This window comes from Mustela lutreola, chromosome 3 (genome assembly GCF_030435805.1).
Source record: "Mustela lutreola isolate mMusLut2 chromosome 3, mMusLut2.pri, whole genome shotgun sequence".
Taxonomy (NCBI): domain Eukaryota; kingdom Metazoa; phylum Chordata; class Mammalia; order Carnivora; family Mustelidae; genus Mustela; species Mustela lutreola.
Genome location: NC_081292.1, coordinates 44,624,712 through 44,652,663, shown reverse-complemented (window position 1 = coordinate 44,652,663; position 27,952 = coordinate 44,624,712). Strand labels below are relative to the sequence as shown.

Here is a 27,952-nt window from a genome sequence, read left to right as displayed (position 1 = left end):
TTAACCCACTGAGCCACCCAGGTGCCCCCTGTAGTCATCTTTTTAAGCAACCTAAAACATATACAATACATACAATAATGTAACAAGAAGAAAATATAGATTTCATTATCCTTTATGCAGAATTAACTCAATGTGAGTAGTTAGATTTTAGAGCAAAAAAAATAATTTGTCTCTAGCCATTTAGTAAGTATGACATGGAAAGAGTTGAAGAAGAGTAAAATACCTAGACTGTTTGCTCTGTGCATCACTAGGGGTGAGAACACTTTTCGTTACTGGTTAACAACAGAGGTCAGCCTGAAACTTATTAAGGAGAAGGCACTTCAGTGGCATTTGTTTTCTGAGTTTTGAAAAAAAGTAACAGGGTTGGGGGTGGAGTGTGCCTGGGTGGTACAGTTGGTTAAGTGCCCAACTTGGTTTTGGCTTGGGTCCTGATCTCAGGTTCATGAGATGGAGCCCTGCATCATGGTCTGCACTTAGCAGAGAGTCTGCTTGAGATTCTCTTTCTTTCTCTCTCTCTCCCTGTGCACCACCCCTCATCCCCCACCACTCTTTCTCTCTCACTCTTTTCAAATAAAATAAATAACTCTTTAAAAAAAAAGGGAACAAGATTCTCTTTGGTTTTGGTAGCAACCTACCTTTAAAATGTTTCTCTTGGTAGATCAGAGATATTTAAAAAGCAGCATTTCATATGCAGAGTAACAGATATTCAGAAACTGGGTAATACTTGAAAATATAGCTCAACTGTGTTATTCCAGAAACCTTAAGTTAGAGAAGTCTGTGATACTACTGCAAATATTGATCTCTGTTCAACCTCTTGTACAGTTGCTGAGTCAGCCATCTATGAATGATGACTTGGACTGCGTGACCTCAAAGATTTTTTATGACTCTATACTTCAGCATCTGGGGGTCTTGATTGGAGACACAATGAATGTCAGTATTTTGAGAACTTTGAGGGCAGAAACTGTTATATTATTGATTTCTATGCCTGAGGAGTAGATACACTGGGCAGAACTGATAAAAATTTCTTGTGCAATTACATACACTTATATTTTGAGCTAGGGCATCAACAGGGATGAGGCAAGTGCATTGAAGGAGTTAAGCAATTTGTTTATATGATCTATTTCATTAAATGACTTACCATCAAAGGTACCATAAATAATATTTTTCACCTTTGGAAATAACATCCATTTAGCTCTTGACTTAATTCAACAATGATTGAAATTTTAATTCAGTAAGTGCATAATGTTGACGTACCTACAAAGCATCAGGTAAACAAAAGGTCAGTTAAATATTAGAGAAAAGGCCAAAGGTAGCTGTAATTTAGTGTTTTAAAATAAAATTATTTACTTTGGTAGTAATTTCTATAACAGCTTCAGTGAATTATAAGATATTTAAGAACCTTAAAATACATTTAGTTTTATGGATCCCAATTTGGCTTATAATCCATATGCATTCTGGCTCCCAGGTTCTAAGACCTTGGACTAGTCACTTTGCCTCCTTATGCCTCAAACCCTTCCAAAGGAGTTTACACAATAGCTGTCCAAAGTTCATATCTACGACTAAGATTAAGAGTTTTATTTTCAAGTACACTGTAAGTGTATTGAGTGAAGAGTCTCATAACAGGGGCACAAGCCATTCATTATCTTTTTTCTTTTTTTTTTTTTTTTTTTTATAAACATATATTTTTATCCCCAGGGGTACAGGTCTGTGAATCACCAGGTTTACACACTTCACAGCACTCACCAAATCACATACCCTCCCCAATGTCCATAATCCCACCCCCTTCTCCCAAACCCCCTCCCCCCGGCAACCCTCAGTTTGTTTCGTGAGATTAAGAGTCACTTATGGTTTGTCTCCCTCCCAATCCCATCTTGTTTCATTTATTCTTCTTCTACCCACTTAAGCCTCCATGTTGTATCACCACTTCCTCATATCAGGGAGATCATATGATAGTTGTCTTTCTCTGCTTGACTTATTTCGCTAAGCATGATACGCTCTAGTTCCATCCATGTTGTTGCAAATGGCAAGATTTCATTTCTTTTGATGGCTGCATAGTATTCCATTGTGTATATATACCACATCTTCTTGATCCATTCATCTGTTGATGGACATCTAGGTTCTTTCCATAGTTTGGCTATTGTGGACATTGCTGCTATAAACATTCGGGTGCATGTGCCCCTTTGGATCACTACATTTGTATCTTTAGGGTAAATACCCAATAGTGCAATTGCTGGGTCATAGGGCAGTTCTATTTTCAACATTTTGAGGAACCTCCATGCTGTTTTCCAGAGTGGCTGCACCAGCTTGCATTCCCACCAACAGTGTAGGAGGGTTCCCCTTTCTCCGCATCCTCGCCAGCATCTGTCATTTCCTGATTTGTTGATTTTAGCCATTCTGACTGGTGTGAGGTGATATCTCATTGTGGTTTTGATTTGTATTTCCCTGATGCCAAGTGATATGGAGCACTTTTTCATGTGTCTGTTCGCCATCTGGATGTCTTCTTTGCAGAAATGTCTGTTCATGTCTTCTGCCCATTTCTTGATTGGATTATTTGTTCTTTGGGTGTTGAGTTTGCTAAGTTCTTTATAGATTCTGGACACTAGTCCTTTATCTGATATGTCGTTTGCAAATATCTTCTCCCATTCTGTCAGTTGTCTTTTGATTTTGTTAACTGTTTCCTTTGCTGTGCAAAAGCTTTTGATCTTGATGAAATCCCAGTAGTTCATTTTTTCCCTTGCTTCCCTTGCCTTTTGCGTTGTTCCTAGGAAGATGTTGCTGCGGCAGAGGTCGAAGAGGTTGCTGCCCGTGTTCTCCTCAAGGATTTTGATGGATTCCTTTCGTACATTGAGATCCTTCATCCATTTTGAGTCTATTTTTGTGTGTGGTGTAAGGAAATGGTCCAATTTCATTTTTCTGCATGTGGCTGTCCAATTTTCCCAGCACCATTTATTGAAAAGGCTGTCTTTTTTCCATTGGACATTCTTTCCTGCTTTGTCGAAGATTAGTTGACCATAGATTTGAGGGTCTATTTCTGGGCTCTCTATTCTGTTCCATTGATCTATGTGTCTGTTTTTGTGCCAGTACCATGCTGTCTTGATGATGACAGCTTTGTAATAGAGCTTGAAGTCCGGAATTGTGATGCCACCAACGTTGGCTTTCTTTTTCAATATCCCTTTGGCTATTCGAGGTCTTTTCTGGTTCCATATAAATTTTAGCATTATTTGTTCCATTTCTTTGAAAAAGATGGATGGTACTTTGATAGGAATTGCATTAAATGTGTAGATTGCTTTAGGTAGCATAGACATTTTCACAATATTTATTCTTCCAATCCAGGAGCATGGAACATTTTTCCATTTCTTTGTGTCTTCCTCAATTTCTTTCATGAGTACTTTATAGTTTTCTGAGTATAGATTCTGTGTCTCTTTGGTTAGGTTTATTCCTAGGTATCTTATGGTTTTGGATGCAATTGTAAATGGGATTGACTCCTTAATATCTCTTTCTTCTGTCTTGCTGTTGGTGTAGAGAAATGCAACTGATTTCTGTGCATTGATTTTATATCCTGACACTTTACTGAATTCCTGTATAAGTTCTAGCAGTTTTGGAGTGGAGTCTTTTGGGTTTTCCACATATAGTATCATATCATCTGCGAAGAGTGATAATTTGACTTCTTCTTTGCCGATTTGGATGCCTTTAATTTCCTTTTGTTGTCTGATTGCTGAGGCTAGGACCTCTAGTACGATGTTGAATAGCAGTGGTGATAATGGACATCCCTGCCGTGTTCCTGACCTTAGCGGAAAAGCTTTCAGTTTTTCTCCATTGAGAATGATATTTGCGGTGGGTTTTTCATAGATGGCTTTGATGATATTGAGGTATGTGCCCTCTATCCCTACACTTTGAAGAGTTTTGATCAGGAAGGGATGTTGTACTTTGTCAAATGCTTTTTCAGCATCTATTGAGAGTATCATATGGTTCTTGTTCTTTCTTTTATTGATGTGTTGTATCACATTGACTGATTTGCGGATGTTGAACCAACCTTGCAGCCCTGGAATAAATCCCACTTGGTCGTGGTGAATAATCTTTTTTTTTTTTTTTTTTTTTTTTTTTTTAAAGATTTATTTATTTATTTGAAAGAGAGAGATTACAAGTAGGCAGAGAGGCAGGCAGAGAGAGAGAGGAGGAAGCAGGCTCCCTGCCAAGCAGAAAGCCCGATGCGGGACTCGATCCCAGGACCCTGAGATCATGACCTGAGCCGAAGGCAGCGGCTTAACCCACTGAGTCACCCAGGCGCCCCCCAGTTGCATTTCTTACAGATGCTGTGTTGGCTTCACTATTGTACTTCCCAGGGTAATTCTCAGAATTAACCCACCTGATTTCTGCTGCCCCTCAAACAAGAGAGGTACATCAAGTTCGTGATCCCTAGATATGGGCACTGCCAGGTCAGACCTTCCACAAAGGTTTCAATTAGCACTTCAAGCTTGGATCAATTATTCAATTGTCAGGTGTCTAGAGAAGGCCTTCCAAGAGTTTTGTGCTGGTGAGGAACTGACAGTCTAGCTGGGAAAATTAGACAAATCGTCAAAGGAACAGAGTAACTGAATTCTGATAAGGACCTTGGATATATAGAGAAAAATATATGCCAATTTATTTACTCCATTATTAACTTGTTTACTGAGTACCATGTCTCAGGCCTTATGCTAGGAGATGGGAATATATCCCTGTACAAAACAAATTTCCCCACTCTTGTGAAGCTCTTAACCAAATAGTTATAATTTTTTTTTTTTATACTTTTTTTTATTTTTTATAAACATATATTTTTATCCCCAGGGGTACAGGTCTGTGAATCACCAGGTTTACACACTTCACAGCACTCACCAAATCACATGCCCTCCCCAATGTCCATAATCCCAACCCCTTCCCCCAAACCCCCTCCCCTCGGCAACCCTCAGTTTGTTTTGTGAGATTAAGAGTCACTTATGGTTTGTCTCCCTCCCAATCCCATCTTGTTTCATTTATTCTTCTTCTACCCACTTAAGCCTCCATGTTGCATCACCACTTCCTCATATCAGGGAGATCATATGATAGTTGTCTTTCTCTGCTTGACTTATTTCGCTAAGCATGATACGCTCTAGTTCCATCCATGTTGTTGCAAATGGCAAGATTTCATTTCTTTTGATGGCTGCATAGTATTCCATTGTGTATATATACCACATCTTCTTGATCCATTCATCTGTTGATGGACATCTAGGTTCTTTCCATAGTTTGGCTATTGTGGACATTGCTGCTATAAACATTCGGGTGCATGTGCTCCTTTGGATCACTACATTTGTATCTTTAGGGTAAATACCCAATAGTGCAATTGCTGGGTCATAGGGCAGTTCTATTTTCAACATTTTGAGGAACCTCCTTGCTGTTTTCCAGAGTGGCTGCACCAGCTTGCATTCCCACCAACAGTGTAGGAGGGTTCCCCTTTCTCCGCATCCTCGCCAGCATCTGTCATTTCCTGACTTGTTGATTTTAGCCATTCTGACTGGTGTGAGGTGATATCTCATTGTGGTTTTGATTTGTATTTCCCTGATGCCGAGTGATATGGAGCACTTTTTCATGTGTCTGTTGGCCATCTGGATGTCTTCTTTGCAGAAATGTCTGTTCATGTCCTCTGCCCATTTCTTGATTGGATTATTTGTTCTTTGGGTGTTGAGTTTGCTAAGTTCTTTATAGATTCTGGACACTAGTCCTTTATCTGATATGTCGTTTGCAAATATCTTCTCCCATTCTGTCAGTTGTCTTTTGATTTTGTTAACTGTTTCCTTTGCTGTGCAAAAGCTTTTGATCTTGATGAAATCCCAGTAGTTCATTTTTTCCCTTGCTTCCCTTGCCTTTTGCGTTGTTCCTAGGAAGATGTTGCTGCGGCAGAGGTCGAAGAGGTTGCTGCCCGTGTTCTCCTCAAGGATTTTGATGGATTCCTTTCGTACATTGAGGTCCTTCATCCATTTTGAGTCTATTTTTGTGTGTGGTGTAAGGAAATGGTCCAATTTCATTTTTCTGCATGTGGCTGTCCAATTTTCCCAGCACCATTTATTGAAAAGGCTGTCTTTTTTCCATTGGACATTCTTTCCTGCTTTGTCGAAGATTAGTTGACCATAGATTTGAGGGTCTATTTCTGGGCTCTCTATTCTGTTCCATTGATCTATGTGTCTGTTTTTGTGCCAGTACCATGCTGTCTTGATGATGACAGCTTTGTAATAGAGCCTGAAGTCCGGAATTGTGATGCCACCAACGTTGGCTTTCTTTTTCAATATCCCTTTGGCTATTCGAGGTCTTTTCTGGTTCCATATAAATTTTAGCATTATTTGTTCCATTTCTTTGAAAAAGATGGATGGTACTTTGATAGGAATTGCATTAAATGTGTAAATTGCTTTAGGTAGCATAGACATTTTCACAATATTTATTCTTCCAATCCAGGAGCATGGCACATTTTTCCATTTCTTTGTGTCTTCCTCAATTTCTTTCATGAGTACTTTATAGTTTTCTGAGTATAGATTCTGTGTCTCTTTGGTTAGGTTTATTCCTAGGTATCTTATGGTTTTGGATGCAATTGTAAATGGGATTGACTCCTTAATATCTCTTTCTTCTGTCTTGCTGTTGGTGTAGAGAAATGCAACTGATTTCTGTGCATTGATTTTATATCCTGACACTTTACTGAATTCCTGTATAAGTTCTAGCAGTTTTGGAGTGGAGTCTTTTGGGTTTTCCACATATAGTATCATATCATCTGCGAAGAGTGATAATTTGACTTCTTCTTTGCCGATTTGGATGCCTTTAATTTCCTTTTGTTGTCTGATTGCTGAGGCTAGGACCTCTAGTACGATGTTGAATAGCAGTGGTGATAATGGACATCCCTGCCGTGTTCCTGACCTTAGTGGAAAAGCTTTCAATTTTTCTCCATTGAGAATGATATTTGCGGTGGGTTTTTCATAGATGGCTTTGATGATATTGAGGTATGCGCCCTCTATCTGATCAGGAAGGGATGTTGTACTTTGTCAAATGCTTTTTCAGCATCTATTGAGAGTATCATATGGTTCTTGTTCTTTCTTTTATTGATGTGTTGTATCACATTGACTGATTTGCGGATGTTGAACCAACCTTGCAGCCCTGGAATAAATCCCACTTGGTCGTGGTGAATAATCCTTTTAATGTACTGTTGAATCCTATTGGCTAGTATTTTGTTGAGTATTTTCGCATCTGTGTTCATCAAGGATATCGGTCTATAGCTCTCTTTTTTGGTGGGATCCTTGTCTGGTTTTGGGATCAAGGTGATGCTGGCCTCATAAAATGAGTTTGGAAGTTTTCCTTCCATTTCTATTTTTTGGAACAGTTTCAGGAGAATAGGAATTAGTTCTTCTTTAAATGTTTGGTAGAATTCCCCCGGGAAGCCGTCTGGCCCTGGGCTTTTGTTTGTTTGGAGATTTTTAATGACTGTTTCAATCTCTTTACTGGTTATGGGTCTGTTCAGGCTTTCTATTTCTTCCTGGCTCAGTTGTGGTAGTTTATATGTTTCTAGGAATGCATCCATTTCTTCCAGATTGTCAAATTTATTGCCGTAGAGTTGCTCATAGTATGTTCTTATAATAGTTTGTATTTCTTTGGTGTTAGTTGTGATCTCTCCTCTTTCATTCATGATTTTATTTATTTGGGTCCTTTCTCTTTTCTTTTTGATAAGTCGGGCCAGGGGTTTATCAATTTTATTAATTCTTTCAAAGAACCAGCTCCTAGTTTCGTTGATTTGTTCTATTGTTTTTTTGGTTTCTATTTCATTGATTTCTGCTCTGATCTTTATGATTTCTCTTCTCCTGCTGGGCTTAGGGTTTCTTTCTTGTTCTTTCTCCAGCTCCTTTAGGTGTAGGGTTAGGTTGTGTACCTGAGACCTTTCTTGTTTCTTGAGAAAGGCTTGTACCGCTATATATTTTCCTCTCAGGACTGCCATTATCTTTTTTCATGAAATAAATAAACCTTTGCATTCGGTACCCTTTTCTTTCCATAAACGTACTTCACTTACTGAGCCATCTACATAAATCCTATGATCTGCTGCTCTCTGACACCGGCCTTTCTCTAGCCTACTGGAATGTCAGACACATTTTGTTGTTTAAAAATTCTTCTGTAAAATAACCAGTTATTCCTAAAAGATCACTGTAATGGTTAGGTGTACTATGACTTGTTTTATGAGTGATTTTGGTTCCGTAATGATTTGTTTCCCACAGAAGAATTATTTTTTCTCTTTATATGCTGGGGAGTGCTGGAGAAGAGTTCCAGTAAATATGAAATGAAACTGTGTCTACTTTCACTCAGCTTAATGGTTTTGAGTTTCATCCATACTGTTGCATATATTAGTAGTCTGTTCTTTTATTTTATTACTAAGTAATATTCTGTTGTGTGGATGTACCACAATTTGCTTATCTGTTCACCAAGGGATCAACATTTACATTATAGTTCTCAGTTTATGAATAAAGCTGATATAAATATTTACATATAGGTATTTGCATGGGCATGTGTTTTCATTTCTCTTAGGTAGTTCTGTATGTATTACTATATAAGAAACTGTCAAACTCCTTTCAAAGTGGTTGTACTATACTACATCCCCACCAGCAAAGAGTCTGGCAGCTCTAGGTGCTTTGAGTCCATGTCAATCTTTAATATTGATTGCTGGTTTATAATTTTATTTTTTACTTTAGCCATCCTACTAGATCCTGATTCTCTTGCTATGTCCTTAATGATATTCTGGGCATCTTTGTGGCCCTGTGAACTTCTTTTCTCTCATTAGGCTGACAATTTAGCTAAATGTTTTTACTAAGTCATGCACATTTGTTTATGTGGAATCAGGTTCTCCATCAAGTGGAGCATAGCTAGGAGTCAGGGGTTCTGAATTGCCTTTTGTCAGCAGGTTGAGTTGGTTGGAACCTGATACTAATGACTCTTCAGGATTAATAAAGTTAAGTCTACTTGACTGCAGAGACTGCTCCTATAATCCCATATAACTGCTTCATACTAGAACCCTTCTTAACAAAGAACTCCAAAGACAGTAAATGCTTCAGTGGAAATTTGTCATCAGCGGAGAAAAACCCTAAGCTGCATATTCAGTTATGATTCAAACAACTCGCTAGGAAATGGGGAGAGTCAAGCTGAACAACAACAGGCTAACGGACTTTTAATTGAAATGTCACTTTCACTATTAAACAAAAAAAGCCATTGCTATGATGTGTGATAAAAGTTGATGGTGTCCTATTTCTTTGTGTGGAATTGCTTTTCTCTCATCACTGACTTAATTTGATTGCAACAGTTTGTCAGCTGTCATGTTTTGGTTCCCTCAGCTGCAAACTATAGATAATGGGAGTCTATGCAATTTAGCAATCATGTTCCAACATTTGGTCTCTTATAACCAAGATGAACTAAGAATTTTATTTTCCCCTATGACTTTGGAATAATAAAGTTCAAAGCTTTCTTTTTCATCTGTCCTGTTTTTTACAGGTGGCTTGTTTAATATCTTGCATTCTTGTCCTGATAGTTATCTACGCGGTAGGACCCTTGCTTTACTGGCTGCCCATGGTATGGTAGTACTTTTTTATTATTTACTTTTTAACTTTACTTTTAATGAAATCATTGTATATTAAAATGTCTTAGAAGAGTAGTCTCAATGGCCCTACATCTGAAAACCATGTGACAGAAGTAATGATTGAATGGAGGAGGGGGTTGGACAGAGACCACATTTGATGGGTGAAGAAAGGGAAGAGTCCGTGGCTGTTTTCTGTTTCTTAGACTTATGTGTAAAAATGGCATTGTGGAATTAGATTTATTCTGTGCTTGTTTGGAGGGCAGAACTGGGCAATCTCTGGTGTATAAGGCACAGACTTTGGGAGAATTTTATCAGAACTCATCGACTGTTAGAAAAATATGTGTAGAGCAAGGGAGTAAGGAACAAAATACATCTTGCCACCCTTGATATCTTTATACAAAGTGACCCAGAACACCACTGTGCTTTTTATAAGTCTGGGGCACTGAAGTGACCCAAATAAGATCCCGGTCTTCAGAGAGCCAGAGATCATTCATTCCTGTCTTGTTCTAATTCTTCATTAATATAGTGAGTATCAATCATTTCCACAGCAGATCTAATAATCAAATTCACTTTTCAAGAGAGTTATAAATATCCACATGTGATACCAGATCATTGGTGCTGAAGGCAATTATAAAGAAATATATAATATAAATATTTAATTTTTTTGCAACAAACTTCAAATGGCAGTGGCTAATTAAAGTTAAGAGGACATTTGGCTTTATAACATGCACCCTTATAATTCATTACTTTTCTTTTCTTTCTTTCTTATGTTTTACAATGACATAAATTTTATACTGTGATTTTCTAGAATTGATATTATATTCCTAAAGTATAATAATAGGCTAGTTCTAAACAAAATGAATATTGCTTTAGTCTTCTAAATGGTGATTGCTTTTCTCTAGTAAGTACTTTAAAAACAAAGGCATAAAAATTCCTTAATCTTTTTAAATTCAGATTAAAATCTTTATCTTATTTCTTCATCAACTTTTTTCTATTTGTAGTGTGTTCTTGCAAGTATTATTGTTGTGGGACTGAAGGGAATGCTAATACAGTTTCGAGACTTAAAAAAATATTGGAATGTGGATAAAATTGATTGGGTAAGTAGAAATTTGACCTAAAATTTCCTTCTTTGGCTTTAACATGCATTGCAAAATCAACTGTAATATTTTTATTTGCAGAAAATACTTTTGGCCATTTGAAACTTGTATACTTCATAAGCTACCATTTATTTTCTAAGTTCTTAATAAAGGCATTAAAATATAGAAAGTAAACTATTTTTGTAAATATATAGACTGTAAAATAGAAAACTCATTTATTTGAGGTATATAAGAACAGAAATGGAATTTTGTCAAATTTTGATTGATGTGTTGTTTGAGAACTTTTAATGAAATGCTAACTAACTTGAATTAGGGATTCTCAGTTTCCATTTTGAATTGATTCTGAAAATGAAGCTCATCAAGGAAGCACACACTAATAGAACACATATGAAAAACTATCACTAATTGCTAAGAAATGTGTTGCATTAATATAGGTTGAACATCTTAACAATGACCATATTCATTCTAAATATAGTCTCACGAACTTAGTTTTAAAGGGGTTACATTGGGAGGAGCGTTATGTTAATAGGATGTTTAACATACATATTCTAGAGAAATGTATCTATGCAGGAGCATCCAAAATACTTTACATTTCCAATATAGGTGAAGTATTTCATAAGTACCCTTTATTTAGCTCTATCATGGCATTCACCATATTGAAATGCAGTTGTCTATATATTTCCCCTCCTTTAGATTCTTTGCTCAGAGAGACTTTGGGGGGGTTATTTGTGCTGGTGCCTATTTTCATAATATATCTCCCAAGGCTAAGTGTTACTCTACCAAAGTACAAGGCTGGGTGCCATGGGGAATTTAGAGATAAATAAAGAACTATTTGTCTCCTCCAGACACTTATATTCACTTATATATATATTCCAGAATATTTGTGTAGAAGCAGACATAGAAACATCAACTTATTATGCAAAGCATGATACAATGTGACCTCAAGCAAAAGTACAAGTTTAGTTCTGGGGGGAAAAAAATGGAGGCTGGAGCATTTAATTTGGACTGGTCCAAATGAAAGAGTCTGACAGCTGAAATGTGAACTGAGACTTGAAGGAACAGTATTTGATAGGCAGGCCAAAAGATTAAAATTAGCCAGACTCATGGAAGATCATGGCTTTTTAAAGGTGATATGTGTGAGGTAGCACATGGATATAGAGAAATTAGAGGATGTAGACTTACTGAATAAGCTATTTGATAACCCTATGATAAAGGTATTTCTAAGGAATGCATTAATTACATAAGAGGGAGCACACGACCATATTGGAAGGGGAGTGATGTCAGGGAAGGTTTTTTTCCAGGAAATGATGGGTAGAACATCTAGTGTGAGGGTGGGAGTAGTGACAGATGGGGTTGCAAAACTTAAGAATGAGTTGGACTTGGAAAGGCTGCTAATGTTGTGCGAAGAAGACTAGACTTTATTCTGAGGGCAGTGAGACATCATCAAAAGGTGATGAGTCTAAAATCCTTTCCCATAGGACTTTTTAGACCTGGTGCTATCTGCAGGTATTGAGGGATAAGACAGAGAAATCACAAGTTAACATGATTTTTTTTTTTTTTTTGGTTATTTTATGTGAATTAGTTTTACTGAATGGATGTTCAGTGAAGTTCTTTCTTAACATGATGTTTGGTAATATTATCAGAATATTTCTTGTGGTTGAACACCCAGCATCAAGTTTCTATGAGAGTGATGTGTCCTTTTTATCTCAGAATTAAGGATTATATACAAGGTTGAAGTGGACAGATATTTTTTAGTTGCTAAGGAATTTAACAGTGAGAAGCCATTGATGATTGGGATACAATCTGGGCATAGCATTTATAGTGAGAATCTTGCACAGACTTTTTTGTATATAGATTATATTACCCAGTAGACAGAATATGTCCAGATTACTCAATAGATACCTAAAATATCATGGAAGTGAAGTTACCAAAGATGTTTATATATGTAAAATAATTTGAAGGTTGAAAGTTTAAGAAAATCATGTAAGCAGTCCTCACATGAAAAGTCAGAAATTTTTATTACTTTAAATTGTTTATAGTAGAGTAATGATTCCACTTTGAGCTGTAGATCAAAACATTCTCTGAGGTAATGAGGAAATAGGAATCCAAAATGGAGACCATGGGCTCAGAGCTGAGTTTGAGTAACTGAACAGTGGGAATAGAATTCACATCTACAGAAATATAATAATGTATATCAATCACCAGAACAGATCAAGAAGAGGTGAAGTGATTGAGTAGCTGCTCAAATGTATGTGTTTATGTGTTTATGTATTTCCTACTTGAGGTCAGCTTTGGAGTTAGCTTGTGTTTAGGGGTTGTGAGTGCTAATAGAGGAGGGATCAAGTGGGAACATATAATGAAAAAAATAGGAGGCTGGGAGTTAACTAATCCCTTATAGCTGTGACAACAACATTTGGATCTTTAATAGATATTACAGAATAGTTATGGGACTTACGTTAACCAAGGAACTGTATACTGGCTATGTTGTTAATTTACATTTGGTATTTTTTTCAAAGCTATAAATGTAGCCCCAGGAAATAACTAAGCATTGTGAACTCAACTTACAATAGATGATATTGTGGGAGAGTAAATATGCTTTAAAAAATAGAACCAGATGGTACCAAAATTTTTGGTTGCTCTGATGAATCATGGCCTCTGGGCTCTGTGGTTTTTTTAAATGGCAGGAACCAGGATCCTCAGTTCCCTATGCTATATTGAATCATGGAGGTTGGCCATGAGGAATTGGACTTATAAAGCTTTTGGGTAAAATCTTATTCTGCCACACCCAGGCGGGTTCAGTCAGCATTAAGGGATGAGTAAGAAACAAAGCAATCATGGCAAGTTGAAGTAATGATCAAAAACTTACAGCCTTATTTTGTATGTGATGAAGCATAATGTAACTCATTCGGGGGGAAAATTACACTGTATACATATAAAAGACTCAAATGATTGTCTTTTTGCCTGAATAGAGGAAAAACATCCCAGTGTCTAACCTATGAGATGACAGGCTGAGGATGATGTCATAGTAAGTCCTAACTTAGCATTACATTTCTTGGTGATGGATCTGAACATGAGAAAACTCAAAATATATTTTCTCTTTTTACTTCAGATTTTTGTTTCTTCTATATCAAAAAGAATTTTATAGATAAAAATTTCTCCATTTACTTTCAAGGGCTTGGCTTTTCTAAATAGCCCATCACAAAGAACCACTCAAGCTCCATTTAGTTAAATAATACAAAGGAGAAGCATGTAAAAAATGCTATTTAGAAACATTTGCTTCAAACTTGTCTCACCCCACCCCACAAAAATCTGTGCTATCTTCAGATTATAGAGAAGTTTCTAACTTTTTCATTTGCATATGAAATTGAATTAGGTTGTTGAAGATGTTTTAAAGTTCTAATATAGCCATCTGGACAGAAAGAAATTAATTTTAGAATTGTATGCATAGGTAAAAGTGATGCAAATAATTTAGGGAAAAGAGAAAGCTTGAACATTTTGTTGGTCTACTATTTGATGAATGCAGGATATTGTGTTTAAGAAATAAAACCTCCTGGATTTCACAAATTATTTTGCTTTTAAAGATTTTTTTTTTTTTGCCAACAATAAACTTAGAAATGTCAACTATAATACAATATTTTGTGATAGATTTTCATTTCAGTAGTTGGACAAAACTGTAATAATGTTGAATAATGTTGGAATCCCAACTGGAGAAAAATAATTTTCTTGCTATCTTTTGAAATATTCCCGAGGCCTAAATTGGCCCAGAATGTTCAGCTTTCACAATGTCATAAGAAGTCGCCCCTTGCAAATAAAATTATACCAATCTCTATAGTGGCTGATCTAAAAGAGTCATTGGAAATGTAGATTTAGTCATTTTAACTGTTAGGCTTTGAGGGTCTTATGTAGTAATAAACTACATTAGTTCTTTGTATAACAATCTTAGAACACAGGCATTGTGGGGAATGACCAAAAATCTGCTAACAATTGCTTGTAATATTACATTAAATGAGAAAACAGTGGGAAATTATGCTTTTGAACCATACACGTCCACCAAATATTTACAGATCTGAAAGGAAGTGTTGTTGGGGATTGCACTAGTAGGGGCTGGCAGTTTCTAGAAATGAAAGAATGTGTCTTTTCCCCACTTTTGCTGCTGGGAGTCTGATGGGACCAGGATTCGTCTCTCTGTCCCGGGCTTCTGTTTACCCCTTTTTAAATAATATATTCTTGCTGAGAGATTTGGTCACAGGAATGTTGTAGAATAAGATTGTGAAGAATTTAGCAATCGTGAGAAAGATGAGAAATTACCAAAGGACTCGTATCTCTTATTTCCTCCTTCTCTTTCAGGGCATCTGGGTCAGTACATATGTATTTACAATATGCTTTGCTGCCAATGTGGGGCTGCTGTTCGGTGTGGTCTGTACCATAGCTATCGTTATCGGTCGCTTCCCAAGGTAAGATCTTACTTAAATGCTGTCTATTTTGACACAGCAGCAAAGTCAATGATATTGCCAGTTACTTTTATATCTGTGGAATATTGAGTGCTATGCTCATGTTTTAGTTGGTATCAGAGAATTAGAGATGAAAGGAAAAATTTTCTCTACATACAATATATAACAATTTTGGTCTTAATGAAGAGACTTATCTTGTCCACACTATAAAGTAAAACATATAAAATCTATCAAAGTAAATAAATGAACTCATACCCATACACTATGCTGCAGAGCTGTTTTTTTTTTAATCAAGTGAAGGTGATATATTATGCAATGACTATATAAAAGTTAATCATTTAGAAAGTTAAATAACTTCAGTAAATTTTTCAGAAGCCAAATTTATATATATAATATACATAAATATATATATATAATATACATAATCATTTATTGAAGAACTAGATAATTTATTAAAGATAAGTTAGATAATTTATTGAAGAGCTCTAGATAATTTATTGAAGATTTCTACTGAACATCTGTAAACCATTCCCCTATTTTGGCCAGTTATTTTTCTACTTCAAGTGTTCATCACCTGATAATGCTTCTACTCATTTCTCTTCCTTCCCTTGAAATTCTTTGTGAAATAATATACTTCAAAAACATTTTAAGTTTTACCTCTATAGATTCTATAGAGAGATTTTTATAGAAATCTGTGTAAATTTATTAGTATCTGGTCCTATTTTGCCACTGATTCCCTCTTTACTTCTTTTTCCCTTAAAACAAGATTTTCCCAAACACTGTCCACTCTCTTATTACCCTTTTGGTCAATCTACCTCTTGTGGCTTGGACATATGGGGTTATGGGAACCCAGATGAGGTAAATTATAATGGTTAATCTCTACCTAGATGTCTCCAGTGTTACTCTCTATTCCTGAGGATCCCAGAGAAATATAGAATTAACAATGTTTTATGAACAAATGGGATGTAGGATTTTAACCATTACAGATAAGTTCTATTTGTTAAAATGACATCCTTTTTACATTTTCATTGCTAATGTAGTGATTCAGAAATGCCATTTTATTTTTATCTGACTGAATTCTAGGGCAAAGACGCTGAGTATAAAAAACATGAAAGAAATGGAATTGAAAGTGAAGACTGAAATGGATGGTGTAAGTTTCTTTTTCTTTTCCTTTGTGTAATTATTAAAAATTTCTGTAGTTCAGATAGTTTTAAGGTATCATAAGTAGATAATGGATTTTAAGTAGATGGTGATTTTAAATTCGTGATAATTTTATTTTTAATTGGCATGAACTTTCCATGGTATCTGTGACCACCATACACGTGGCAGTTGACATGCAAAAAATCAACAGAACAACAGCAAAAATCTTGTGTTAACATTCCACTGAGATGATAGTCATAGAACTACAGTTCACGATGGGATCTTTGTCCAGATTAGTTCAGACATTTGGAAACCTCTTCCATTCGCTAAGTTGCATAAAATAGTCAAACTAGACAAATAGTCTATTCTGAATTAAATTATGGAAGAAGATAGGGAATAAAGAAGAGAATAAAGCAAGGTTGGATCATGGTATTGCTTTATTTTTTTTTAAACACAATTAGATTGCATTATTAGCAGAGAGTAATTAAGTCCAATGGTTATGGAATGCTAATAGAATTGGTTTCTTGAGCAGCGGACATCTTTTTTAAGGAAACAGCTTATGGAAATAGTCTTGCCTGTGCATGTTTGAACAGGCCAGTTGTGTTTGAGTTCTATTCTTACATAACTTATATATTCTGAAGGATGACCAAAACAAGTTTAAGGTGAGGGGAAAGATGTTGACTTAAATATTTTGCCAATTTAAAAAAATTGTCTGCACTTGGAACCTACTTTGTAAATGTTTGACTAACCGTTGTTGTTGTTTTTTTTTTTTTCCCTTCTATTTATCTTATTTATTTGTTTCGGTACCTCATGATTGCCTTCAGAACAAAGAGAACTGGCATTCCACCAGAAGGACCTATTGTCAGGGTATTTCTGAGTAGACAGGAAGTAGGAAGTAGCGCCAGGAGTCCTGTGACATGTAGGGAAATGGCGCACATGTTTACACATGAACATGCATGTGTGTATGTGTGTAAATTGAATAATTAGCATATAGTATTATTGTATTAGATTCAGGTATATAACATAGTGATTCAGTATTTACATACATTATGGCTTGTGTTTTTAATAAGTGTGAAAAAGTTTGCTTCATAGAGAGATATTAGAGTACAGAGCCCTAAGAGTGTCCCAGGCTCAAGCTTTCCACCAGTGATGCCTTTCTTTTCTTTCTTTAAATTTTCCATGAGAATTTAGTCCTCACACAAAGTCCTAGACTGGCTCTTGGGCCCCTAGAAGCCTCTGTGTATCCACTCTACACATACAACTATGCACATTACCCTTGACATTTGTAGCTTGGAAATAGAATTCCAGTTTGACCATTTTTCAGCTTAAAGATTATGCAGAAGAATAAATTCTGTCTCATCTGTTCCTTCTTTCCAGGTTAAACATATGGGCAAGTGAATGAGAGGATTTTTAGGAAGATAAAAATGTCAAAATTCACACATCTTTAAACATTGATTCCAGTGTAGTCACATACCTGAATAATAACTGTGTCACATGGAAATGTTAATTTTCTTGGAATATTATCTTCACTAATTATTTAGTATTTTGTATTAAAAATAAGAGGGAAAGAAAGCTCAGAGCGAATTTTTTTAAAATTATGTTATGTTAGTCACCATAAAATACATCATTAGTTTTTGATGCAGTGTTCCAAGATTCATTGTTTATGTACAACACCCAATGCTCCATGTAATACATGCCCTCCTTAATACCCACTACCAGGCTCACCGATCCCCCCCAAAACACTCAGTTTGTTTCTCAGAGTCCACAGTCTTTCATGGTTCATCTCCCCCTCCTATTTCCCCCAATTCACTTTTCCTTTCCTTCTCCTAATGTCCTCCATGTTATTCTTTATGTTGCACAAGTAAGTGAAACTATATGATAATCGACTTTCTCAGAGTGAGATTTTGAACATGAGCTGTTTAGGTGGAGTTTTTAGCCAACTTCAAGCATGGCAATGGTCCACCACTCCCTTCCTCTGTTCATGCTCTCCCACCTCTTCATTTGAAACAAATGTCCTTGACTTGGGGGAGACCTCTTTTGGAGTGAACTCAACCCTGATGAGAATTTCTTTTATAACACAATTTGAATCTTTATTCCTAAACAAATACCTGTTTTTAAAAAAGTTAACTTAAAGCAACATATTGGCCCAATCATGTGGTATGATTGGTGGGTTGATCTTCAATGTGGGACTTTTTCTTCCCCACCCCCAAAGATTTTATTTATTTGACAGAGAGAAAGAGATGGAATGAATAAGCAGGGGGAGCACCAGAGGTAGGGGGAAAGCAGGCTCTCTGTTGAATGGGGAGCCCAATGCTGGTCTTGATCCTAGGCCCCTGGGATCATGACCTGAGCCAAAGGCAGACACTTAGCCAACTGAGCCACCCAGGTATTCCTGATACGGGGACTTCATGATCACTAAGTATTACAGGCCCAGGAATTTTTTTATTTTTGGTTTGTAAGAGAGTTACTCTTTTTAAAAAAGTTTTTTTTTTTTTTTTTTTTTTTAAATTCCAGTGAGTTAATGCACAATGTTATATTAGTTTCAGGTCTACAATATAGTGATTCACCCCTTCCAACATCATCTGGTGCTCATCACAAGTGCCCTCCTTAATCCCAGTCACCTATTTCACCCAACTCCTTATCCTCCTCTCCTCTGGTAGCTATCAGTTTCTTCTCTATAATTAATAGTCTGCTTCTTGATTTGTCTTTCTCTGTAAGAGATTTACTCTTGATTGAAAGTTAATCTGATAACGTAAGGTTTTTGCTTTCTGGAATAGTTTATTTGTAGCAAATCTCACTTTCTAGAGTTTAATCAGTTGTGTAGCCATAGATATGTTTTAAGACTATGTAGTTTAAAAATGTACCTACTTAGAAGATGAGGAAGCTGAAGAGTAACACCTAATATTTTCTTTCTTTCTCTGATTGTATGCTTCTGTATTCCCTGGGTTTCCTCTTCTATGCAAGTACCAAAGCCTGAAGGAGTATCTCTTTATTTAATTGGCAAGGAGTTATTTCACAGAACTTAACCAGCTTCTTGATTTCTAGGTCAGACCCCTGCCCCAAAGATCATGGAGAGCAGGATTTCAGGTGCATACAACCAGTTGGTGCCAGGAAGACCTGGGCAGTGGCCAAAGCAGGCACATTTTGTTTGGAAGCTTTTTCTTCTCCCTTCCTGCATCTCCTACTGTGTCCTGGCAGTCTGGTGTAACCCAGGCCTGCTCCAAGTGAAGCCAAATTCCCCATACCTCCTCTTGGTTTCTTTCTCCTAGTTAGGACTATAATTGCTTGTAAGGTTATAATTCCAGCCAAAAGAAAGCTATGTCTTTATGAGGTAAATGACTGAGAGTTGATCCTTTAGGACAGATTTTCATTAAAAACAAAACAAAACAAAACCCTGATGATCAGGTGAATGAAATTTTGATTTCTAGATTGTACGGAAGAGGTACTTTTGGGAAAACAGGGCTTTCTGGTACTCTTTGGATATCCTAGGGTGCTGCTTTCCTCAAATCCATAGGAATAAGGGCCATTTTCTGAAAAGATGCAGGATCACCTCATAGTTATTAATGCTTTTTAGTAAAGAGGAAGTGCATGTTTTTCCTAAGAAGCATGATAATATACTAAGTTCTCCAAATAAGTTATAATAATGACAACCTTGGCTAAGAAACTGCTTCCATCATTGAGTGATATTTGGATTGATAAGATTTAGATTCTTTAGATAGAGTTATCCTCTTATTTCATTCAGAATTCTGAATTTATTCCTATTTTCCTCCAAAAGGAAACCCTGCAGCAGGTGAAAATTGTCTCAATAAACAACCCTCTTGTTTTCCTGAATGCAAAGAAGTTTCATACTGATATAATGACCATAATCCAAAAAGAAAATGTGAGCAACCAGCTACTGGATGATGTCAGCAAGGTAGGGTCAGCTAGTTCATGATTACAATAATGTACTACAAATAACCGTATATCATGATACTAAGACATGAATCATGAAATATAACACATTAAAGAGTGCTTGGAGACCTCTCCCTCAGCAAAGCCTTCTGTCATGTTAAACTTTTCATTTGGTTCTTGTAGTTAGTTTTTAGGAATTACTCTCATTCATCCACTCATTCCTTCCCTCAGCATATATCTAGTGGACATGTGTACTAGGTATTATAGCCCTGAGAAGAATAAATAAGCAAATCACTTACCCTAAAGGACCTTTTTACCAAGAGAAAGAAGAGCCATATCCAAATCCAAGAGATAGAATATGATAAATGACTTCAGCGATGTGTTAACTGTTGCCATCATTTTGTAATTATTATATTACTAAATATTATATTACTAAATATTATATTATTAAATTTTGTATTATTATAAAAAACTAGCATTCCTTATCTGCACAAGTTATCTTCATTAACAGAGATATCAAATGTGCATCAGGTTGATTGTATGTAAATAAGCTATCTGTGATTATTTGAATCCTTAAGCCCTTAAGCATGGACTTTCGAGCGAAGCTGTTTGGGTTTAACATTGATGAGCTGTGGGAAATTAACTAAGTTATTAAACGTTCTGTGATACAGTTTCCTGATCTATAATCAGGATGATTAAATGAGTTAATATATACAAGGCACTCAGAATAAAGTCTGGCCTACTCAATGCTATAAAATCTTAACTAATATTATTAGTTTGAGTGCAAGTAGTACCCTCTCCATGAAGCTTTTCCTTGACTACTTCAGATTACACAAGTCTCTTTCTCCTGTGTCCTTGAGTGTATATTATCCCGTCACTCCAGTACCTAGAAGTATTGACTCTCCCATTTCTAGAATTGCAGAAGCTGTCTAGTAACATATTCCTGATCCTTGCAGCTTTCTGCTTCTGGGCCTCATTCTGATCTACCCCACAGAGGTCCTAAACACAGGATCAAATATATTATATGCTGGGCATGGTGCAAAGTGAAAATGTGAGGTCCCTTGTTCAACAATTATTGAGTTTCAAGATGACATTCACAGAGCATTAAACCAAGTAGGAGACCCTTCTAAGAATGGGACCCTGTATGACCACACAGGTTGCAAGCCTGTGAGACTGGCTCAGCCTGCATATCTCCAGCTTTGTCTTTTCCTCTCTACTCTTCAGTATGTCACTTTCATCAGATTACTAGGAACCCTACCTGTGATTTTGGGTTGAGAAGAACTTGCACTCATGCCTAAGATGGACATCATTCCTAGTTGTTCAAGTTGGATACAAGGCCTCTTTCTTTTATAAAGCCATGCTTACTTCATAGCAATGTTTAGCTCTATTATGAGATAGGCAGGTTCTTGTGGCTGATGTAAGTTCACAACCACCATACACAATAATATTGTGGGAAAATTTGTCCACAGTTCCAAATAACCTAATTAACCCATATGAAACATGTAGTCTTATTTTACCAAAATGTAAATTTACTTCTTGAAATGATATGCTTCTTTGTAGGATTTATCATGACTAGTAGAGACATGAATATTTTTATAACCAGTTATTTATTGGTAGTTGATAGTATTTTCCTTTGAATATTTTCCTGAAAGACAAAGGTTGTTCCAATGTGTTTTCAGAAATTGAAAGTTGGCATATGGTTTATCTCGTAGCATATGAAGTCAGAAATAAACCTCATTAATGCAGCTTTCTGGGAAGAGGTTCCACATACATGATTTTACCTACTTGGGACTTACGAAATTTGAGTCTAATAATCAAGTAGAGTTCAGGGAATCTAAGTTATTGGTACATAATGACATCCAAAGGGATTCTTTAACTCAGAACTCTGTGGTGGTAAGAAAGGATTTCTTGAGAGTATGTTTCACTGTAGTGAGAATAATGCAAATATTCTGTATTAACAGACTGCGAGTTTTAAAGGATACGCTAAGGATGCACATGGTAATCTGGAATCTCTTCTGTCTGAGGAATCAGGGATGAACCTTTATTCAGAATGGTTAAATGGATGGTCTTGAGTAGCACAGATGTTCTTTGGGACACCTCATATTATTCTTATCATACACTGTCTGGAGTATCTACTTCTTGTTTTAAGGCCTGTGCTTGTTCCAGTTTCAGTTTTAATGTAACAAGACAGTATCAGTTAATTTCTACTACAGATTTGCCTCCTTTTGCTGCACCCTATACAGGGGTCCACAGTTCTGTCTTAAACTGGGGTGCTCTGCTGGGGTCTTGGTCTTCTCTCCCAGCCTCATTTTCAACAGATGGCAGTGATGGGAGGGCATTTAAAACACCCTAGGACAAGAAGAATCATATTGTATTCAAAACACAAACTGATAAAGGATTTCCTGTTTTGTCAAACTTTATGACAATATATTTCCTATATGTCATCATTAAATATCTTCCTGAATGTAGAAGCTTAGGAGGATCTCAGGGTCCTAGTGTTTATTGGATTCATGGTCATTATTATATAGGTTATATATAGAAACTCATGTAATAGTCACCAGTTTGTGAGCTCACTTGGCAAAGGAAGTTTCAATTTGTTGTTTATCCAAAATTTTCTTTTACTCAGACCAGGTATTTTTTTAAATAGACTTTATTTTTTGTAACAGTTTTAGAGATACAAAAAAAAATTGAAACGTATTATAGAGAGTCCCTATACACCCTGCACCATATAGTTTTTGGTGTTATTAATATCTTGGGTTAGTATGACATACTTGTCATAATCAATGATGCATTATCATTAACTAAAGTTCATGTTTTACTCAGATTTCTTTAGTTTTACAGACTGTCCTTTTTCTGTTCCAGGATTCCATCTAGGATATTACATTTTATTTAGTTGTCTTGTCTCCTTAGATGCTGCTTCACGGTGACAGTGTCCCAGACTTTTCTTTTTTGTTGACCTTGACAGTTTTAAGTAGTACTGGTCAGGCATTTTGTAGAATATCCTTCTATTAGAATTGATCATGATAAGATCAGGGTGTAGCAGCCCAAACGTGAAGATTGTGGAGATGGGCTTCACCTTCTGGAAGGTGGAATATCTACATAACTTATTGGAAATTTTTTTGCACAGATTTCAGACAAGATTAAAAATAAGAGGAAGGAAAAGAAACTCACATTCACTGAAAGTCTCTCAAGAACTGGTACTTTTAACTAGGCTAACAATCACCACCAGCCCCGCGATGTAAGCAGTATTACTGGAATGCTACAAAAAAACAAAGATTGAGACTTAGAAATGTAAAATTACCTGGTAGAAATACAGCCGACAACCGTCAGAGCCAGAATTAAAGTATATCAGCTGTAGCATTGCGTATCAGGAAGAGAAAATAGATGTTCTCTACTCAGCCTTTAAGATGAAACTGATGGGATGTCTCAGAGAAGTGGTATAACGTAGTGCTGGAGAGTGTGAGGTTCTGAATGGAAAAGCATGAGCTTTGGTTTTAGCCAAGGTTCTTACCAGCTTTGTGACTTTGGTCAAGTTATTTAACCTTTCCAATCTTTAGCTCCCTCTTATGGAAAATGAGATTAGTAACTTCATAGGATTTTTCTGAGGATTAAATAATTAATATAGAGTCCTTGGTATATAGCAAGTAGTCAAAAATTTCAATTACTATCATCATCATCAACAACATTTGAGAAGTAGATAGCATGTGATTTCATTAGAGGCATCAATCAGTGTCACTTTCAAAGAACTTTAATTGTAGGATGCAGAGTTATTTTCATTTTTCAGCATTTCCATAAATTGGGACTGTTTCTCAGACATTTTCTTGGAGCTGCAGGTGAACTGTTCACTTTCATGTAATATGAAATATATGGTCAGTGGTTCTCTGTAGAGAATGTTGTGTTAATGAGGTTAATTTCTTATTGGATACATTATGTGAAAAGAGATGCAGATTTTTAATTCCTGATCAAAAGTCAAAACAAACAATCTTGCAGAAAATATTCTAAACAAGATAGTCTAACTTGGTAATATATGTTAATTCCTCAGCTAATAAATACTTACAGCCAATGGTCACTTCATTATTTCAAGGTGTTGTATTTATCACTCTAAAAAAAAGGACTGGTGAAAAATAATATTTAGAGCCCAATTTTTTATTATTTATGGTGAAAAGAAAAATGTGCTGTTCTCAGGGACAGAAGTAAATTTTTATAACGTTATTTATATTCATTTTCATTTCAGTGTGAACAAAACACATTGCTCAATTCTCTATCCAACGGCAACTGCAATGGTGAGTTAGCTTCAAAAAAAAAATCCAAGTGAGTGTCCTGTCTTGAGTATAAACCACTGTCCTCTTTCCTCCTCCTGCCATTCTGCCTCCCTCTACTGCCCTCCTCTTCCTTCTCTCTCTGCTCCACCTCCGCTCCCTCCCTCCATCTGCTTCTCCTTTCCTTGTTCTGCTCTTCTCCCCAGTCCTCCTCCTACTTCTACTTCTCTCTTCCTCCTTTCTTCTCTGTCTTCTCTCCCTTCCCTCATTCTCCTTCCCTTCCTCTCCTCCATCTTACCCCCTACTCATTTTTACAATTAAATTTAAGTAAAGATGGGTAGACCTACACAGGATGAATTGTAAAACTTTATTACAAGGTGTTAAAAATACTTGCAACAACAACAAAATACTTGCAACACGTAAGTAAATGGTATTTAGAAATAAATGGAAGGGAATTGCAATGTCCATTGGTTAGAATACTCAATATTGAAAAGGTGTTAGTTTTATTTATGTTGAATTTATTTATAAATATAAATTTAATCCTTATTAAAATTCCAATGGGACATTTTAATGGCAATTGACAAGCTTATTCTAAATTTTGTATAAAAATTCCAAAGACCAAGAATAGACCAAGACGCTCTTGAAATATGTGAACAACGGGGAGAGAATGTTTTCTTAACTGTCAAGATATATTATAATGCTCTCATAATCAATGCACTATGATACTGGTTCCAAGATAAATAAGCAGATCAGTAGGACAAAGTAGGGGCCTCAGAAGGGGAGAAAGATCCCCCACATACTAGTGTTCAATTTGGGACAAACTGACACCAAGTGAGTAAAGGACAGTCTTGCTAATATATAATGATGAGACATGTGTCTACAATGAATGAAATTATTCATTGTAATTCACACACCATACCACCAGATCTCTACCAGGTGAATCAAAATCCTAAGAGTGGTAAACAAAATAAAAATTTAGATTCCCCCAAATCTGGAGACAACTGAAATATCTTTATAATTTTGTATGATTTTATAATAATCTTTATAAATTAATAGTATAATAGATAAAGAACACATGGAATGTTTATATAAGAGGATAACATATTATAATACTTACATTACTGTATAAAAGATATTCTGAATGAATATATAGCATATAGAATAGAATAAAATAAATGTTATATAAATACATGAATGAATCAACAGCATTGACCCATGTCAACATGGGTGTAGCTCAGATGCCATCTTCTCTATTTTTTTCTGACTTTTTGTGGCAAATTGATTTTCTTCTGCTTTATGCTCTCAAAGAATGTTTGCATAATACTGGTATAATACTGACTCAATGATCACTTCTTGAATGTCTTAGTCTCCTGCTTATCTGGAAACTTTTTAAGGGTGTCCTCCCCTCTGTCTCACTAGCCTAGGCCCACTTTTCACAGAGCACTAGCTGATGGGTGCCATTACCTTTTCTGGGTCCCTTCTGTGGAAGTCAGAACTAGTTGATACTAGAACTAATAGAAAGAATGTTTCTTCCAGTATCTACCTCCTCTCCCTCCCCCGGTCCTATCATCTCTCCTTCTTGTTCAGAAACACCAACCTACTCTCCCCTCCCTGTGCTTAAATGCTAATGATTCGTCTACTGTACACGTTCTTGATTTTTTTCTTCCATTTAATTACTAAAACCTATAACTCTTGGTTTTATTAACTTTGCATATTCACTTCTGTGACTCTGATTCTGTCCTTAATCATGTGTAAAGTGAATGAGTAGGTTTTTTTGTTTTGTTTTGTTTTGTTTTTTTCTGCTATGAGATATCCTTGGCTTTAATCCATGGATAGAAAATATCCAGTGTCCTATGCTCACCCCAGAGAGAACTACTAGAATTACTAGTAGATCAAGACACTTTCTCCCATGAGTGGGGGTGGGGGGGTGAGGTGGGTGGGTGGAGGGGGTGGGGGTAGAGGTTGGTGGGTGAGCCCAAGAGTCTTCTCAACCCAGGGCTGTAGGAAGCTACTGCAGATGGTTGGTGTTGACATGCAAGGTGAGATGCAGTTGCCTTCCTACCCGTACTCTGTTCTCTGATGTAATGACTGATTAATCTTAAATCACCGCTACTTTAAAATCTGTCTTAAGGGGGCGCCTTGGTGGCTCAGATTGTGAAGTGTCTGCCTTCCACTCAGATCATGATCCCGGGGTCCTGGGATCCAGCCCCATGTTGGGCTCCCAGGTCAGCAGGGAGTCTGCTTCTCCCTCTCCCTCTGCCTCTCCCCCTGCTTGTGCTCTCTCTGTCTCTGTCTCTGTATCTCTCTCAAATGAATAAATTTTTTAAAAATCTTTTAAAAAATTTGTCTTATGATTCATCATAAAGTTTCCCTTTTGAGGATCAAGTGCCCTCTCCTCCTCAGCACGGCACCTAAAGCTCTTCCTTCTCTTCTTGAACTGCTTTCCCTTTTATTCCATAGTACACAAGTCCTCCATTCATGTCAGATAAATCAGTTCATGGTCCCTGTATCTAATTCAGTCATCCCTGGCTCTGAGCCTGTGTTTGGATTCTCCTGAATAGAACCATCTCCTCCATCTGCTAATTGAAACCTTATACTGTCTTCAAGATTTAATAGAGAAGTAAAGTAAATTGAAGGACACACTACTTGGCAGTCCCATTAGGCAGAAAAAGAAGTCAACCAGACCCATACAGGGGAGCATACTGCCAGCGTGCGTGGAGTTCAGTATCTTCAGCTGTGAGATGGAGATCATAGTAATAGAAAAACAGAGATACCACATGCTTTACACAGTTATATAATGTCTTATATGGTTATAGGTTGTTCTTTTTCTGCATATTTTCCTTCTAACTAGATTTTTAAGGCAAGAAATGCATTTTGAATTCTCACTGCATTATCTTTCATTGTCCAATGAACACTTACTTAGTCAATGAATGAAAATTATAATGATAGATGATATTTGTACAGCACTGGAAAGTTTTCAGAAGACATTCTTGATAACTCTGAAATAGGTAATAAGTAAATACTGTACTTCCATTTTCAAATAGGTGATAGGATACTCTTCTTTTACTGATGAAGAAGTTGGGGCCGCAGGGGCTGATTCACTTGCTCTGAATCGTGCAGTTAGATAGGAATAGAGGCAGAACACAGGTCCCTGTTGCAGTCGGACAGGCATACAGAAAGAGATGCTCAAAGCTGGGACAGGAGAGCTGGTCTGAAAGCAGCCTGCAGGGTGCAGGTATTAACCAGCACCGTTAATACCTCTGCTTTGGTTACAAGGCTATGAAAATGGAGGGACAGGATGACCTCGAAAGAGATTTCAGCATGTTGTGAACACAGCTGGCGCTGTCTGGGTGTTGGGGGGTGGAGAGGGCAAAACAATGATTTGATTCTGAAGCTTTGAACCTCTCACACTAGGATGATGTGGAACCTGAGGAAGAAAAAGGGAAGATTAATTTACTTCAGAGGGTGGTGAATTAAAGATGCTGGGAAGTCATCCAATGCAGCGGG

At 36.6% G+C, this 27,952-nt stretch overlaps 1 protein-coding gene across 1 annotated transcript in view; it reads left to right on the top strand.

Moving 5' to 3' along the window:
• SLC26A7 (solute carrier family 26 member 7) overlaps window positions 1-27,952 on the top strand; it is a 121,078-nt gene that overhangs the window by 78,752 nt on the left and 14,374 nt on the right. The window contains exons 10-15 of the mRNA XM_059166053.1: window positions 9,523-9,600; window positions 10,609-10,704; window positions 15,052-15,158; window positions 16,239-16,305; window positions 20,071-20,208; window positions 24,421-24,469. Of these exons, the coding sequence (XP_059022036.1) occupies window positions 9,523-9,600; window positions 10,609-10,704; window positions 15,052-15,158; window positions 16,239-16,305; window positions 20,071-20,208; window positions 24,421-24,469 (535 nt within the window). The remainder of the gene's footprint in view (window positions 1-9,522; window positions 9,601-10,608; window positions 10,705-15,051; window positions 15,159-16,238; window positions 16,306-20,070; window positions 20,209-24,420; window positions 24,470-27,952) is intronic.